We start from the raw sequence: 14,245 nt of genomic DNA, 5'->3' as shown, positions 1-14,245 counted from the left end.
ATTTAAAACGTAACTATAAAAAGGGCAATTAACCACAGTATGGGAGCCACCACAAAATTTCTCCAGTCCCCTGGGAACCCTCAGGCTGTTAACTCTTCAAATGCAAACACTTTTTCCACTACAGCAAGGCGGCCAAACTCCTGGCCCGCGGGCCGGATGCATCATGTGCTGGGCACGCCCATATCAAGTTTAGCAAGGGGGGGCGAATTCCCGATATATCACATGATGCCACCATGACAACGTTTGACACCCCTGCTCTAGAGCAATGTAGCTAAGATAACTAAGGACATTTCAAATATTCATTTGAAGATAATCTTTCCATGCTATATTGCACCCCCCCCCCCAAGATAACCCTGAGTTCAGATTACCGAAAGATTAGCTGCTTAAAAAGTAGATAAATAGGAGTTTTAATTAAAACAGTTTAGAATTGTGTTTCTTAAAAACATTTTTCTCTCAGGACCCTTTCCCACTATTAAAAATTATGGACACCAAAGGAGATTTGTTGGGATATTTATCAATATTTCCTGTTTAAAAATTTAACATTGGTACATTCACTACCACTCTTAATTCTCACAGCTGTTTGGTAGGATTTTTTATAATATTTTTCAATATAAGCTGGCAAATAATTTTGATTTCATATATCTGAATGGATTTGGGGGACTCTCCCGGGGGTCCTTGGACCACACTTTGAGAAATACTGGTCTACAGAAAAATGATTCTAAAACTATGTTACATATGGATTGCAATTTCTGTTCTGGTACCAAAAACAAATCTGCAGTGTTGAACCAGAGATATTATGTTGTGTGAAAACTTTGAGTGAAGTCAAAATTAGTAAAAACAAAAATAACATAAACCACAATTCTGCTCTAGTATTGGTGGTGATGGAGAGAGAGGGGGGGAGCCTGAAGCAAAAAAAAAATCCACTAGAGTTATATCTACTGGTGTTGTTTGTCACAATCCAAATCTAGTAGACTTCACTACTGTGTGAAGTAGATCTATCATATTAAATCATGGGTTGTTTTAGCAATAACATACCTAATAGCCATACCACAATTTCATTCACATATTATACTAAACCAAACTACAAACAACTGCATTTTACTAAACCAGATGAACATAGACTAAAAAGCAGCAATTAGCCAGCCAAGATTTCAGACTATCACAACAAATATTCAGCAAAGTCTCTTATCGGCTTCAGCTTCTGAAAAATCTTTGGGTTTTTTTTAAAAGAATAAGTAGATGCAGATTAGCAACCACAATTAAATGGGCTTCTTTTCAGTAGAGACCTAATCATGAAAACCCCTCCCTTCCTCCCTATTCTTTTATTAACCCCTCCCCTCAGCTGGTTCCTCCATTTTTTCTTACTAGCTTCCAAACAAGTAAAAACCATGTAGGCTGGGCAAGTAGTAGAAGCTAATTAGAAGCAATTCTACCTGGCTTTCTACTTTTATATTTTGCTGAAAAGCTGGACTCTCTCATCTGGGTCATTACTTTATGGCCCTTGGGTAAGTATTTGTTTCTGGGGGTGGACTGTTGTGTACAAACTGATGTACTGCAGGCTTTTTCAAGAATTAGACTCATAATCTTTCTACAACAATTGGAATGTTCCCCTGGGCTAGGAATTAAAAAATAAACCAAATTCCCTAAAAACATTGAAATGAGACAAAGTTGTCATATTTAAATGCTTTTTAAAAAAAAAATTCTGGTTACATTACTCTGATGTATTTCAACTCAACCTCTGAAATGATGGTGGACTGGTAGTTCTTAAAAATGTCAAACTAAAATTTAATTTTTAATTAACTTGTAATTATAAAATATAAAAAAAATGTATTCATGAAGCCTGTAAAATAGTATTTGAGAATGCACGTGTATACATGAAGACTTAATCCTTGTATTTTCAAATATTCTTTGTAGTGGCTATTTGCATTGCTTTTATATTTGTACAAATGTATGATTATAAGAGCATATTTGCCGGGTTGTTCCTCGGCAAGAACATGTTATAATTATTTTAGAGCATGTTCTCTGAAGACAAAATTTGCCATTCAAGTTTCCTATGTGGGGAAAAAAAGCAACAACTGTACAATACCAAATATAATGGTATAAAGCAGGGGTTCCCAACTGGGGTGCAAGATGATATTTCAGAGGATGCGAAAACTTGGGTTTAGAAGTTTCAAAATTACAGTGTGTATGTATAATTATATGCAAATAATTATTTTTAAGGGTGCGAGAATGTATCAGAAGCGTTCTAGGGGTGCAGGGTATAGAAAAGGAACCCCTGGTATAAAGAAATGCTTTTAAAAAAAGAAAAACTCTTAGATACCAATGAGGGTCAAGCTCTATGGTCTGGGACCCCCTAATCTTTGGTCATCCGCCTTTCATAAAATATTCAGCATGGATTATGGCAGAAAAACCTGGTATAGAAAGTACTTGGAATCAACTGCCAGTCTTAAACCAAGCAACTTTAAAAGGCAGCCGGAATGCTTTATAAGTAAAAATCCCTTTAAATTTTGGGACGGCTTATATCTTGCCTACAATCCTATAGGATTAGGATCATCACACAATTACGCTGAAACGGGGGAGGAGTAGCCCCGCGTGGGGGGAAATATTGCTTCTTCTGATGGAAAAACAATTCTAGGTTTGTCACTAAAATTGCACGTAATATAACTTTGAACGAGTAAGGGGCGCAAGGGCTGCTCATTCCTAGCGCAAGCCCCATTCACTCCCCCCCCAATCGCTCTCCCCCCCTTCGGTGTACCCCTGAATGGAGCTTCCTTTCCTTCCATGGGAAGCGAGGCGAATATGCATTTTTGCTTCCTATCCTGAGAAGCCCAGAAGCTTAAAACTACGGTCTGCTGGTTCATCGCTTCTGACACATGTCGCTCTATTTTGCAAGCCGCTCGTTTGCCGGGTTGCGCCGACCCAGCCAAAGGATGCTTTCCTCCCCTCCCCCCTAACCTAACTTGGTGGGAGCGGCTCCTGCCTCGCTTCGCAAACCTCCCTTTTTTTCCATCAAGACCCTTATGGGACCCCATGAAGAGCCGCAGCGCCGAATTCCCCTCAGCGCTGCTGTTAGAACCCGGCATTCCTTCGCTCCCCCCTCCCTTTCTCTCCCCCCCCCCGCGGTTAACGGTCCGTCTAGTCACGTGGCGAGGCCCCGAATGCCGGAGAAGAAGGCCATGTGGTTGCCGGGGTGGGACAGGGCGGCCGGAGCCGGCTGCTGATTGGCGAGCCGTCGGCTGACCTTCCCCGGAGGCCCCGCCCCTTTCGTAGCTCCGGGGGCGTAGGGTTTATAAGCGGGGACGCGAGCGGGCGGGTGGGTTTGAGCTGCTTTGGCTGCTGAGGTGAGTTGTCGCCGGTGGGCAGTGGGTAGAGGCGGGACGGGTGTGAGGGACCTCTCGGGGCTGTCATGCCGACGGATCGCGGAGCCTTTGTGGGCGCGTGTTCCTGTCTTGACCGAAGGATGTCGAGGGAAGAGGAGACGAGCCCTGTCACGGTCCCAATCCCATTCGACGAAGGGATGTCTCGGCAGCTCCGGTCCGCCAAGAACATGGACGGCTTTCAGCGGAGGATGACCCAGCGCTGCCTCGTCACTAGTGTCCGCCAAGCTGGCTGCGGGGCATTGATGAAGGTCCCTCTTTTCCCCCCGGTTCTGGCAGGGATGGAACTTTCCTGGCTTCTCTCTTTGCCCTTACCTGCTTTCAAAAAATAATAATGGGGGCTGCCAATTGGTGTCTCCACCTAGGTGGAAATTAGACTGATGGAGAAGATGCTTAGGAAAATGGTCTACTCGAGTCCCTAGTAGACGTTTGGATGAGGTGGTGTGGAGCTGCAGTCCTCTAATTATCTTTAGAGCAAGGGGTTGCTTGTTTCTCTTTGGAAAGAGGGGAAAAATGCTGATTGGTTTACCTTTCACTCCTTGTCTGGTCATTCCACTGGATGTTGGTATAACATTTGTAAAATGGGACTTTTAGTTTTCAAAAGCACATTCTACGCACACTTAAACTGTATATGCCCAGAAGCATGCACACAAGCACACACATGCGTACAAAGGTACTCGAAGATCTCTTTTCTTCTGCATCTGGAGGGCTTCTTCTAGCCCTTTGGAAGTTTGTATTTTTATTTCAAGGGATGCTGGTGCAGTGTAGCCTTGTTCTACCTTATGTGTTAACTGTCAGTAGTAATTATTCTATGCTTCCCTAGTCATCAGAAGACAGGAAGGGCAGAGGTTTTGCTGTTTTCTCTCCCCTCTGTCTCCCTATAGGTTGCTGCTAACATTTCATTCCAGATCTTGTGTTTTTAGGGCATTTGACAAGATCCTACAGGCTTCTTTAAATATCTTTGGGGTTTTAAACGAAGAAGCATCTGGAATTGAATTCTGTATATGAAACGATGTTGTGCTTTTAGCTTGGTGTGAATTGTGGATGGTCCTTGGTGGATATGGCTGTTAGCACTATAACTAGGGCAATAACGGCAAATAGGGAGAAATTAAAGCTTGAAGAATGTTGGTCCTGCTAGGACTCTGATTCAGAAGCTATAAAGTCTGCAATTTTTTTAACATTGAAATGCTGTAGTTCGTATCCTTGAGAATTCTAAAGTGATGCCCGTCATTTCATGTTTAAAGGGGAAAATAGTTTGTTCCTTGAAAGTTCTGTGGTTCTGGAAACATCTTTTTGCAATGCAGTGTACAAGGCAATTTTTCTGCTGAAGGCTCACAGCAGATCTCCCTGGATTGCACTCGCATATTTATGCCGCTTGCTTTAAAGATGCTGTGCGGGAGGGAACAGCTGATCAGTACCGGTTTCTTTGCAGCCCTAGCCGTTTCAATGGTGCAACTTTCACAGTCCCCCCTCCGCCGCCCTTCACCTTCATGCCACTCTGAGGAAGGGGAAGAGAAGAGCATGAAGCCAGATAAGCAGCAGGTGACCCAAGGTCCTCGAGGGGATAACCAGCCTCCCATGAGCCCCCTGCAGGCAGCTTTTAATTCTGCAGCCACAGCTTCTCAGGCGTATGAGACTTACATTGATAATGGACTTATCTGCTTGAAACACAAAATTAGGAATATTGAAAAAAAGAAGGTAGGTATATTTTTTTCTAAATTAACAGAGTTCAATAATACTGTAAGACCATATTGCTTTTACTGTATAAGGTGCCTTTGCTTATGGCTATATCTTCCTTTATAGATTTGAAAAGCACGGTGCTCAGGGAAAGTAATCTATACTTACTGCTTATAAAAATAATAATTTGCTCTATCCATTGGTCCAGAATAAGTGTATAGGTTGTTACTTTAGATATTTGCAGCTTTTAAAAGACATTTTAAGATAGCTTTGTGATGACAGAGGAATGGCTTTTAAGTAGATATGACATACACATTCATTTCTTTACTCCTTTTATTATACAACAGTCTCTTGTAATAAAAAATATAAGTTAAGTTGTATAGAATTACTGGGTAATTTTTGTGCTGTCAGTATAATGCAACCTGCCTGACTGGAAATAACTTCATGCTTCATTAATCCTTTTCTTTCTGCTGAAAGATTGCTTTACAATGCAGCTGCAAGAGATTTGAATTTAAATATGTTAAAAGGCTATAGTTTTAACTATAAAGTATATATTATCTCTGAATCACAATTGTGCTTTTGATGTTCTAACATTTCTATTCATCAACAGTCCTAAAACACTGTTTCTGTGTTTAGAGAAATGCTAGGTCATATTAGCTCTGTTTGTAATTGCCTGTATAGAGCCTGGACTGCAGCAATGAATTATAAAGGGTATTTTTTTGATTCATTGTTTCACTGATACCTAATGCAGTGTACTTAAATATATTCTCCAGAGATGTCAGATTGAAAGTTAACCTTGCAATAGCATGGTATAGTATATGGTAGCAATGAAGGTTGCAATTAATGATGGGTTTGCGTGGTTCAAGCTTGGCCTGTACCTGAAGAAAAAACTTGTTCATACTTGTTGTGTTTGCAGCTCAAGTTAGAAGACTACAGGGATCGTCTGAAAAGGGGGGAGGTCCTCAATCAAGATCAGTTGGTAAGATTTCTGTTTTTATATCTCATTTTTACTGTTTTATAAACATTTTTTTTACATCTACTCTTTTCTTGATCAGTTAAATGGCACTTGGTAGGAATGCCACTTGTGCATATATCTAGCTAGCTAGGCTAAATTCCTGTTTAACTTTAGAAACCGAGTGTATATAGTGTTGTTTTTTTGTTAAGACTTGACAGAAAATATTATAGGCTTTAATAAATAAAATGGATGGAGTTTGACACTAATTGAATAGAAGGCTTCTGGGAAATGAAATGTACTCCTTTCAATGAAACTGAAGTTCAAGTTCCCCACTGTATTGATAACCTATAATTTACTTAACTTTGGCCTGTTGTATTAATCTAGTTGATAAAGGGATAAAGTAGTGGTACTGGGTTCAAACAACATGCTAATCAACAATCTAGCCAATAACATTTTAACTTAGTATGTCTGTGCAAACCATAGCTTAAAACACTTAGACAAAAAAGCTGTGGATATTGTCATAGAATGGACCTGTCTCATCTGCTCTTTTACAGCCTTCTCTTATTCCCTGCAGCAGTGTTTGAGTACCTTGCAATATAGCCAAATAATATGTTTCTGGGTGTTTCAAAAGATTTCAAAATTTAAGGTACAAAAGTTGAACAAAGTTGGTTAATCTGTATGTATTAGCAAAATCAATTGTCATGATCTTTCAAATAATATCATAATGCAGATTTTTATAACCTGAGAGCCTTCCATTGTATTGGGACCACAGCTTCTAAAATTCCTCATATGGAAGAGCAAAAAGTAATGAAATGTGATGACACTTGGAGGATTCTATGGAAGGACGAATTAATGTTTTGATGAGAGTAAATTTGTGCTAAAGATTTTATGAGTGGCATTTAAATTGGTAAATAAAAACACAGAAAAGTTATCATGCAGGAACTTCAAAAAAAAAATTAGGATTGTTGGTGAATAATCATGCATTGTTCAAAATAAAAAATTGAGGAAATCAATTATTGTAGTACTCTGATGCATTTAGGGGATCCCTTTGAGATATCCACAACACTATAAATAGAAATAATTATTTTAAACTGCATTATAATCCATTGAAAAGGTGGTAGTTAATTTTTAATATTTTAGAACTTTTAAACACCTTTTGGCTTTACTTAACAAAATTTTTATTATAATGTTATTTATAAATTTTATATGTGGTATATACTCTCACTGCTGTGTTTTCAACAATGTCTAAGTTCATGTGAGTATCTTTCAACAATCTTTTATTTAAATAGTCACAAGTATAATAATTCTTAAAATGTTGCTTAAGCCTCCCTAAGACTCAATTATTGTTGCTTGTTAAGTTTCTTTTTACAAAAGTAAACCAAAGTCATCTTTCAAGTTAAAAATGTCATACCTCTGGAGGGTTTTCAACACTTTAACATAATGTGGAAACCTTATGGATCAACAAAATTCATGTTTTAAAATATAAATTGTCCAAATCAAAATGTGAAGAGTATTTATTCTGATCCATATGAAAAAATGGAATGGTTGTTTAAAATTAGCCAAATTGCTTTTTAAGCAAATAAATCCTGACCAAATAAGATTGGTTGATTTTTCACTTGTGTTTCATTTTGAGTGTAAGCCAGGGACAGAAAACATTTTGTTTCAATATATGCACTTTGCATAGTAAAATCAAGTTAGTGTTTTTATCCACCCAAAGATGCCATACATTTATTTTATTTGATGTGCTTCAAGACCCATCTCTGTAAACCTAGATTCATTTTTAAATGAATAAAAACTGACTAATTGCAGGAAGCTGTTGAAAAATATGAAGAAGTTATACATAACTTGGAGTTTGCTAAAGAACTTCAGAAGACATTTTCTGGACTAAGTCAAGAGGTGAGCAGAGCATATAATTGTGTTATTAAGTAATTAAGTTGACTCATTAGAAAATGTGTGAAGAATTGGATAGATTTTTTCCCATTGCTAAGATAATCACAGACTTGAATTATGCTCTTCTATGGCAGAGAAGCTGCTTTTGACCAGTCATGATATGTAGGTTGTTTTATTGTACAGGTAGTCCGTGACTTACAACAGTTTGTTTAGTGACTGTTCAAAGTTACAACGGCACTGGAAAATGTGACTTATGATCATTTTTCAGAGTTACAACCTTTGCAGCGTCCCCATGTTCATGTGATCAAAATTCAGATGCTTGGCAACTGCTTCACATTTATGACCATTACTGTGTCCCAGGGACCTGATCCCCTTTTGTAACTTCTGACAAGCAAAGTCAATGGAGAAGCCAGATTCACTTAACAACCGTGTTACTAACTTATCAACTGCAGTGATTCATTTTACAACTGGGATAAGAAAGGTCGTAAAATGGGGCAAAACTCACTTAACAAATGTCTCACTTAAGAGCAGAAATGTTGGGCTCAATTGTCATAAGTCTAGGACTACCTGTATCTACAAACAGTCAAAAGAAACTTGCATAATATGGGCCATATTGCTTTGATGTAGGACACTATTGGCGAGCCTCTTTGGCATCGAGTGCCGAAATGGGGGAATGCGCGCGGGGGAGTGGTGGAAACTGGAAGAGTAGCTCCCCGGCGTGCATGCATGTGGACCAGGAAGCTGAGCTTCCGGTTTCTGGCGTGCCCGTCACCTGGTCTTTTGGTTTCTGGCACTCCCACGCATGCATCGAAACCCAGAAGAGCAACGGGACGGCTGGTGTGCCCAGAGAGATGGGTCTGCATGCCACCGGTTCGCCATCACAGATATAGGATATTATTGTGACAATTAAATTTCTTGCATTTTAGGCAGTGTTTGTAAAGGCTTGAAATTTGGGACTTGGGAAGATCCTTATAAATGTGATTAAAATAATCATTGACTGAAGTTATTTTCCTGAGCTTCAGTCTGTCCATTGTTTAGACTATTTATGAACCCACCGCCAATCTCTTCCTCACATTGATACAGCTACTAAAAGCACAGCGGAAAGCGCAACGAAGAGAAACCTTACTGAAACTTGAAGCCGAGAAGAAAAAACTCCGCACAATACTGCAGGTCCAGTATGTGCTGCAGAATTTCACTCAAGAGCATGTGCAGAAAGACTTCAGAAGTGGCTTGAATGGAGCAATATACTTGCCTTCTAAAGAATTAGACTACCTCATTAAGTTTGCAAAATTGACATGCTCAGAAAGAAATGAAACTGTTAGGTAACTTTTCTTACTTTACCTTTAAATCAAATACATGTTGCCCATAGCATATTGAACATTTGGTTTTAAACCATTGTTGGTTTGTCTTGTTGCTGGATTCAGTTTTGGGCACCACTTCAGGATGTATTTCCTGAAATAGTTTGTTTCCTTGACAAAGAGAAATGAAATATTTCTTTTGTGTATTTTTTGTCTCCCTTCTCTTGTGTGGCATAACTGCATCAAGCAAGAACAGTGGTTATTTGCTCTTAGCTTGCTATGCTTCGAGTATAACACACATCGCCTTGATCATGAGGTAGATTTTAGTGGGCAATGGGTTTTGATTAAATTAACCTTTCAAACCTGTAGGAGAAGAACCTCCATAATTCTGGCATAATACATACCTTAAGAATAGAGGGTGCCCATATGTACTCAGTTGCCTTGACAAGTAAACTTCATACAGTACCAAATGAAACAAATTTATTTTAGTAATATGCGGTCTATTATGACTACTTTGGGACTTATCAATATATTGTTTTATTACTCTTAGATGTTATTTTATTCAGTCTAGAACTATGTGGCATAACATTTTTCAATCACATTCATATTCAAAAAGTTCAGATTGATGTGCCTAATTTTACAGAAATGTTACAAACATGATTTTCCTATTAAAATGCATTATTCCTTAAAATGTAGCCTTTTAGGCTCAGCTAGATTCTCTTGGAGTATTTTCAAATAATAGAAATAGGGATTGGAGTATATAAATGGACATCATCATACTGCCATCAGATACAAAACCAGATTTCAGACAAAAATGTATATTATTTCTTAGTATTTGAAAAAAACGAACTTTGTTTTAGTATCCATTCCTACTGAGGTGGCAGCACAGGAAATTAGATTGGCGTTTTTAGCTGGATTGAAGTATATATCAATTGCCTGGTTCGAACTTTACTAAGAAAAAGCCTGTTGCCAGCTAATTAACCCTAGTTTGCAATAAATAGCAAGCTGACCGATTAGTTAAAACTTAATTGCAAACTATTTTTTAAAAACTTTGTTTCTTTCTTTTCGCTTTAAGCATTGAGGACCAAATGGAGCAGTCATCACTCTGTTTCTGGGACCTGCTAGAAGGCAGTGAAAAAGTAGTGGTTGGGACAACCTGTGAGTAGCTTAATAAAAAGAGGCTCTGTTATAGTGGGATCCAGTTTTAAAGATGTAAATATTTAAGGTAAAAGGCAGAACTGAGATAGCAACTTTTATTTCAGTCCATAAGGCCTTTGCCTTATTGCCTACATTACTTGGTTTTTCCATTGTCTCTCAAATTGAACATTGCCAGACTTACAAATGTTGTTGACCCCTAGGGCAAGGGTTTTAATCAGACATAAAAGAGAAGACCATATTAGAATAATGGGATTCAGTAGTACTGTACTATCACCAGTAGTACCTGTGGTTTATATCAGTTTTAGCATCCATACATTGTGTGTGGAAGATAGAACATTTAATTTCTGAAGCAATTTGAGCTTGATACCCTTGGGTTAAGGTATATTTTTTTGAGAACATTGTCATGGGATATGTAAGGGTTTTCTCTGTTAATTTGTTAACCTTGGCTTAACACTAAATCCCACATTTTGTCAAACTATAATATGGCTTAGTTGCTTTTTGCTTAGCATGTGAAAATCCACCTATAATTGGAAACTAGGTCATTATGGCTTGTTAAGCAAAGCATGATTTGAAATCCCTGCTTAGCATTTGTCTGTACAGTGTGTGAGTGTTTCCAGTACTGGTCATGAATGCTTCTGACCATGACTAAATCAGGTTCCGAGTCCGACCAAAAAGTTCACAAAATGTTTGAATCTGGTCACAAACACATACTTGGGTGGTGATCAAACACAGTCGCGGCTGATTCTCCCTTCCGCGTCATTTTTTTGTAAGCGCCAAATTTCGAGTCATGACCAAATCAGGTTGCAACCAAAATTATGGAACAAATTATGGTCGCGACCAGAGGTTCTACTGTAATGCGGGATACTGCTATTGGGAAACCCTGATTTAGGTAGCTGTAAAATACATGTCACTAACATGAAATACTTATATTTTTAAGATGAGTGATTTCTACTAGCCAAAGTTTTAAAATCCTTTTGGAATATCATTCAACATTGATCACTTTTTCTTTTAGATAAGCATCTGAAGGATTTGTTATCAAAACTAATAGATTCTGGATATTTTGAAAACATTCCTACCCCTTGCAACAAACCAGAAAAAAAAGAACCGAGAGAAGAAATGCTTGAAAAAAACAAACAATTCTCAAAACCAGAGTCTGTCAATGAAATAGGTAATGTGTACATTTAAATCTTACATTACATGATGGACTTTCAGGTTAAGATGGGGTTGTATCAAGGCTGTATTCATTTATGGTGCTCTCTTCATTTTTAGGATTTTAAGAATTTTTGAGGAATATAACAGTAATAAAGCATTGGTAGGAATCTGCACAAAAATCATAAGCCTAAGTACAAATCTGCAGGATTTGTCATCTTTTGCTCAATTAGATATTTACTGAAAGTTTTGACCAAGATTGCCTAAACCTTTGCATGCGACAGTAACAATGTGTGTGCTTTGTACCGAGACAAATTGCACATTGCTAAATTGGAGTAGGATTGTGGTTGAAGTCATTCAATCCAAAGTCTGAGTCTAGCTTCATATCTTGCCCTAATCTGTAATGTAATAATTTTGGCTTAATACATTGTGTGAAGGAGGCCAAATGTGTCTTCATCGAATTATGGTTAACAAATTACAATATATTGTGTTAATTAACTTCACTCTCTTCATGCAATTACAGCACTTGCTTATGCAGGTACTTGAATTAAAATTGCTTTTTTTTTTTGTTTCCAGAATCTCCGAGGCAGCATGTTCAATCTGAAATACAACCTCAAGAAGTAAGTCCATCATATTATCTGGTACATAATACATAGTGGGGTTGCAAGTAGCTTTTAATATAACTTTAATTATAAGGTTTGCATAAGATCTCTTTAAAATCTTGAAGAACTTTAAGTTCCAACAAAATAAATTGATTTTTATTTGTAATTATTGACTTCAACTTGTGTTGGCTAAATTCCTTCCTTCCTTTAGTTTACTTTATTGTCATTGCACATGGCATAACGAAATTAAATGCCGCCTTCGGTGTACATTATAACTATAAAAATAAAAACACAAACCCTTCCTTCCTTCCTTCCTTCCTTCCTTCCTTCCTTCCTTCCTTCCTTCCTTCCTCTCTCTAGGAGCAAGGTCAATGATGAAAAATGTCTATTTGTATTATTTGAAAAAGTAAAAAAGTACCAGAGCATCATCGGTATTTGGTAATTCTAATTTTTTCTGAGGCACGTTACAAGCTTACAAGTGTCCATGACACAAACTGACACCAAAATGTAAAATTATAAATCCACACCAGCAAAAATCCCCACAAATGAGCCACAAAGCAAGTTCAAATAAAAGTAGACCCATGCAGAATATAGATTGAAGCTCAAACTAAAAATGTCTAAAATAAACAGTACAATATAAAATCAGAGTTTTGACCTGCTCTAAATTACTTACTACATCTGTGGGGCTTGGATTCCCCAGGTCTTAACAGTATGTTTACATTCTTCCTCATTCCACATCCAACAATTAGATTTATTAGACTTTTAGAATATGCTGAAAAAAAATCTGTTAATACAGCACTATATTCTAAATCCTTGATCAAAATTTGTGTTTAACTGAACCTAATTAAAAGAAGATTACATAAAATACTTAAGAAGCTAAAGCATACAATTCAACCTTAGTTTGTTCAATTACAGGATCTGACACAGTGGTGAAATTCAAATTTTTTTACTACTGGTTCTGTGGACATGGCTTGGTGGGCATGGCAGGGAAAGGATACTGCAAAATCTCCATTCCCACCCCACTCCAGGGGAAGGATATTGCAAAATCTCAATTTCCACCCCTCTCTGGGGCCAGTCAGAGGTGGTATTTGCCAGTTCTCCAAACTACTCAAAATTTCCGCTACTGGTTCTCCAGAACCTGTGAGAACCTGCTGGATTTCCCCCTTGATCTGACATGTGATCAGTAAATGAAAAAAACAAACAAACCAATAGTTGGATAAAGTAGAAAAAGGAATCCATCTCATTAATTCTGAAAGAAATATTTCACATCCATTAAAATCCATTAGATTTGCCATATGCAGTAGCTGGACTAGAAATTGTCTATAAAAACTGGCTATGCAAGTAACTTATTTTTATTTATCTTCTTAGTTTATAGGCAAAGCAGGAATTAAGCTTTTATATCTTAATGATAGATTACCTTAAATTTATAATTGTTGAGCTGACCTAAATGAAGGTTTGTAAGTGAAGTGATGAAGGCACCAGTCTAGAAAGCAGGAGACCGTGAGTTCATGTCCCACGTTAGCCATGAGAGCCAACTGGGTGTCTTTGGGCCAGTCACATTCTCTTAGCTCAACCCATTTCACAGAGTTCGTATTTGGGAAAAACAGGAGGAGGAAGTTCTGTTTGTTGGATATGTTTGTCACCTTGAGTTATTTGTAAAAATAATAAAGGTGGGATACAAACAAAGATGTTAAAAGGAAACATGTTTTATTTCTTTCATATGTTTCCTTGAATACTTTTAAAACAGTGATCAGTTCCTTTAACTTTATGCAGAAAAGGGAATCTAAATTTTTCAGAAGTAAAAACTGAAGGCCGAACTTATTTATGAAGACAACTCTGAGCAGATGCTTAAATTTGGCAATCTCTTACAGATGCAATAATAGTGGAGTGGAAAGCAGCCAATCTGAAACAAGCTTGTTAGTTGGCCACTTGTCATGAAGCAAAACACGATGATGGAATTAAAAGCCCCATTCACTAATAAACACAGTTCACAGGGAGGCCCTGCTTCAAAGAACTGGGAATATCTTGAAGTAATGTGTCATTCACCTCCCCTCCTTCCAGTCTCATCTGTCTGTCACCTTTGCCAATGAAAAAGGCAAAGAGTTAGTCCATTTGCAAGATAACAACATTTGAAAAGTG

General features: G+C 37.8%; 1 protein-coding gene across 10 annotated transcripts in view; it reads left to right on the top strand.

Moving 5' to 3' along the window:
• Window positions 1–1,340: 1,340 nt before the first annotated feature.
• Window positions 1,341–14,245, top strand: part of CAPRIN2 (caprin family member 2) — a 31,757-nt gene continuing 18,852 nt past the window's right edge. For 7 of the 10 annotated variants that reach the window (XM_081956791.1, XM_081956790.1, XM_081956787.1 and 4 more), the window contains exons 1-8: window positions 1,341–1,505; window positions 4,810–5,075; window positions 5,971–6,033; window positions 7,819–7,905; window positions 8,983–9,221; window positions 10,273–10,355; window positions 11,368–11,523; window positions 12,081–12,124. In XM_081956791.1, the coding sequence (XP_081812917.1) occupies window positions 4,824–5,075; window positions 5,971–6,033; window positions 7,819–7,905; window positions 8,983–9,221; window positions 10,273–10,355; window positions 11,368–11,523; window positions 12,081–12,124 (924 nt within the window). In that variant the 5' untranslated portion in view covers window positions 1,341–1,505; window positions 4,810–4,823. The remainder of the gene's footprint in view (window positions 1,506–4,809; window positions 5,076–5,970; window positions 6,034–7,818; window positions 7,906–8,982; window positions 9,222–10,272; window positions 10,356–11,367; window positions 11,524–12,080; window positions 12,125–14,245) is intronic. The other 3 variants (XM_081956789.1, XM_081956786.1, XM_081956784.1) reach the window with 1 other exon arrangement.

The sequence above is a fragment of the Natrix helvetica genome (assembly GCF_964273705.1).
Source record: "Natrix helvetica genome assembly, chromosome: 6".
Lineage (NCBI taxonomy): Eukaryota > Metazoa > Chordata > Lepidosauria > Squamata > Natricidae > Natrix > Natrix helvetica.
This window is presented reverse-complemented; position numbering and strand designations above follow the sequence as displayed.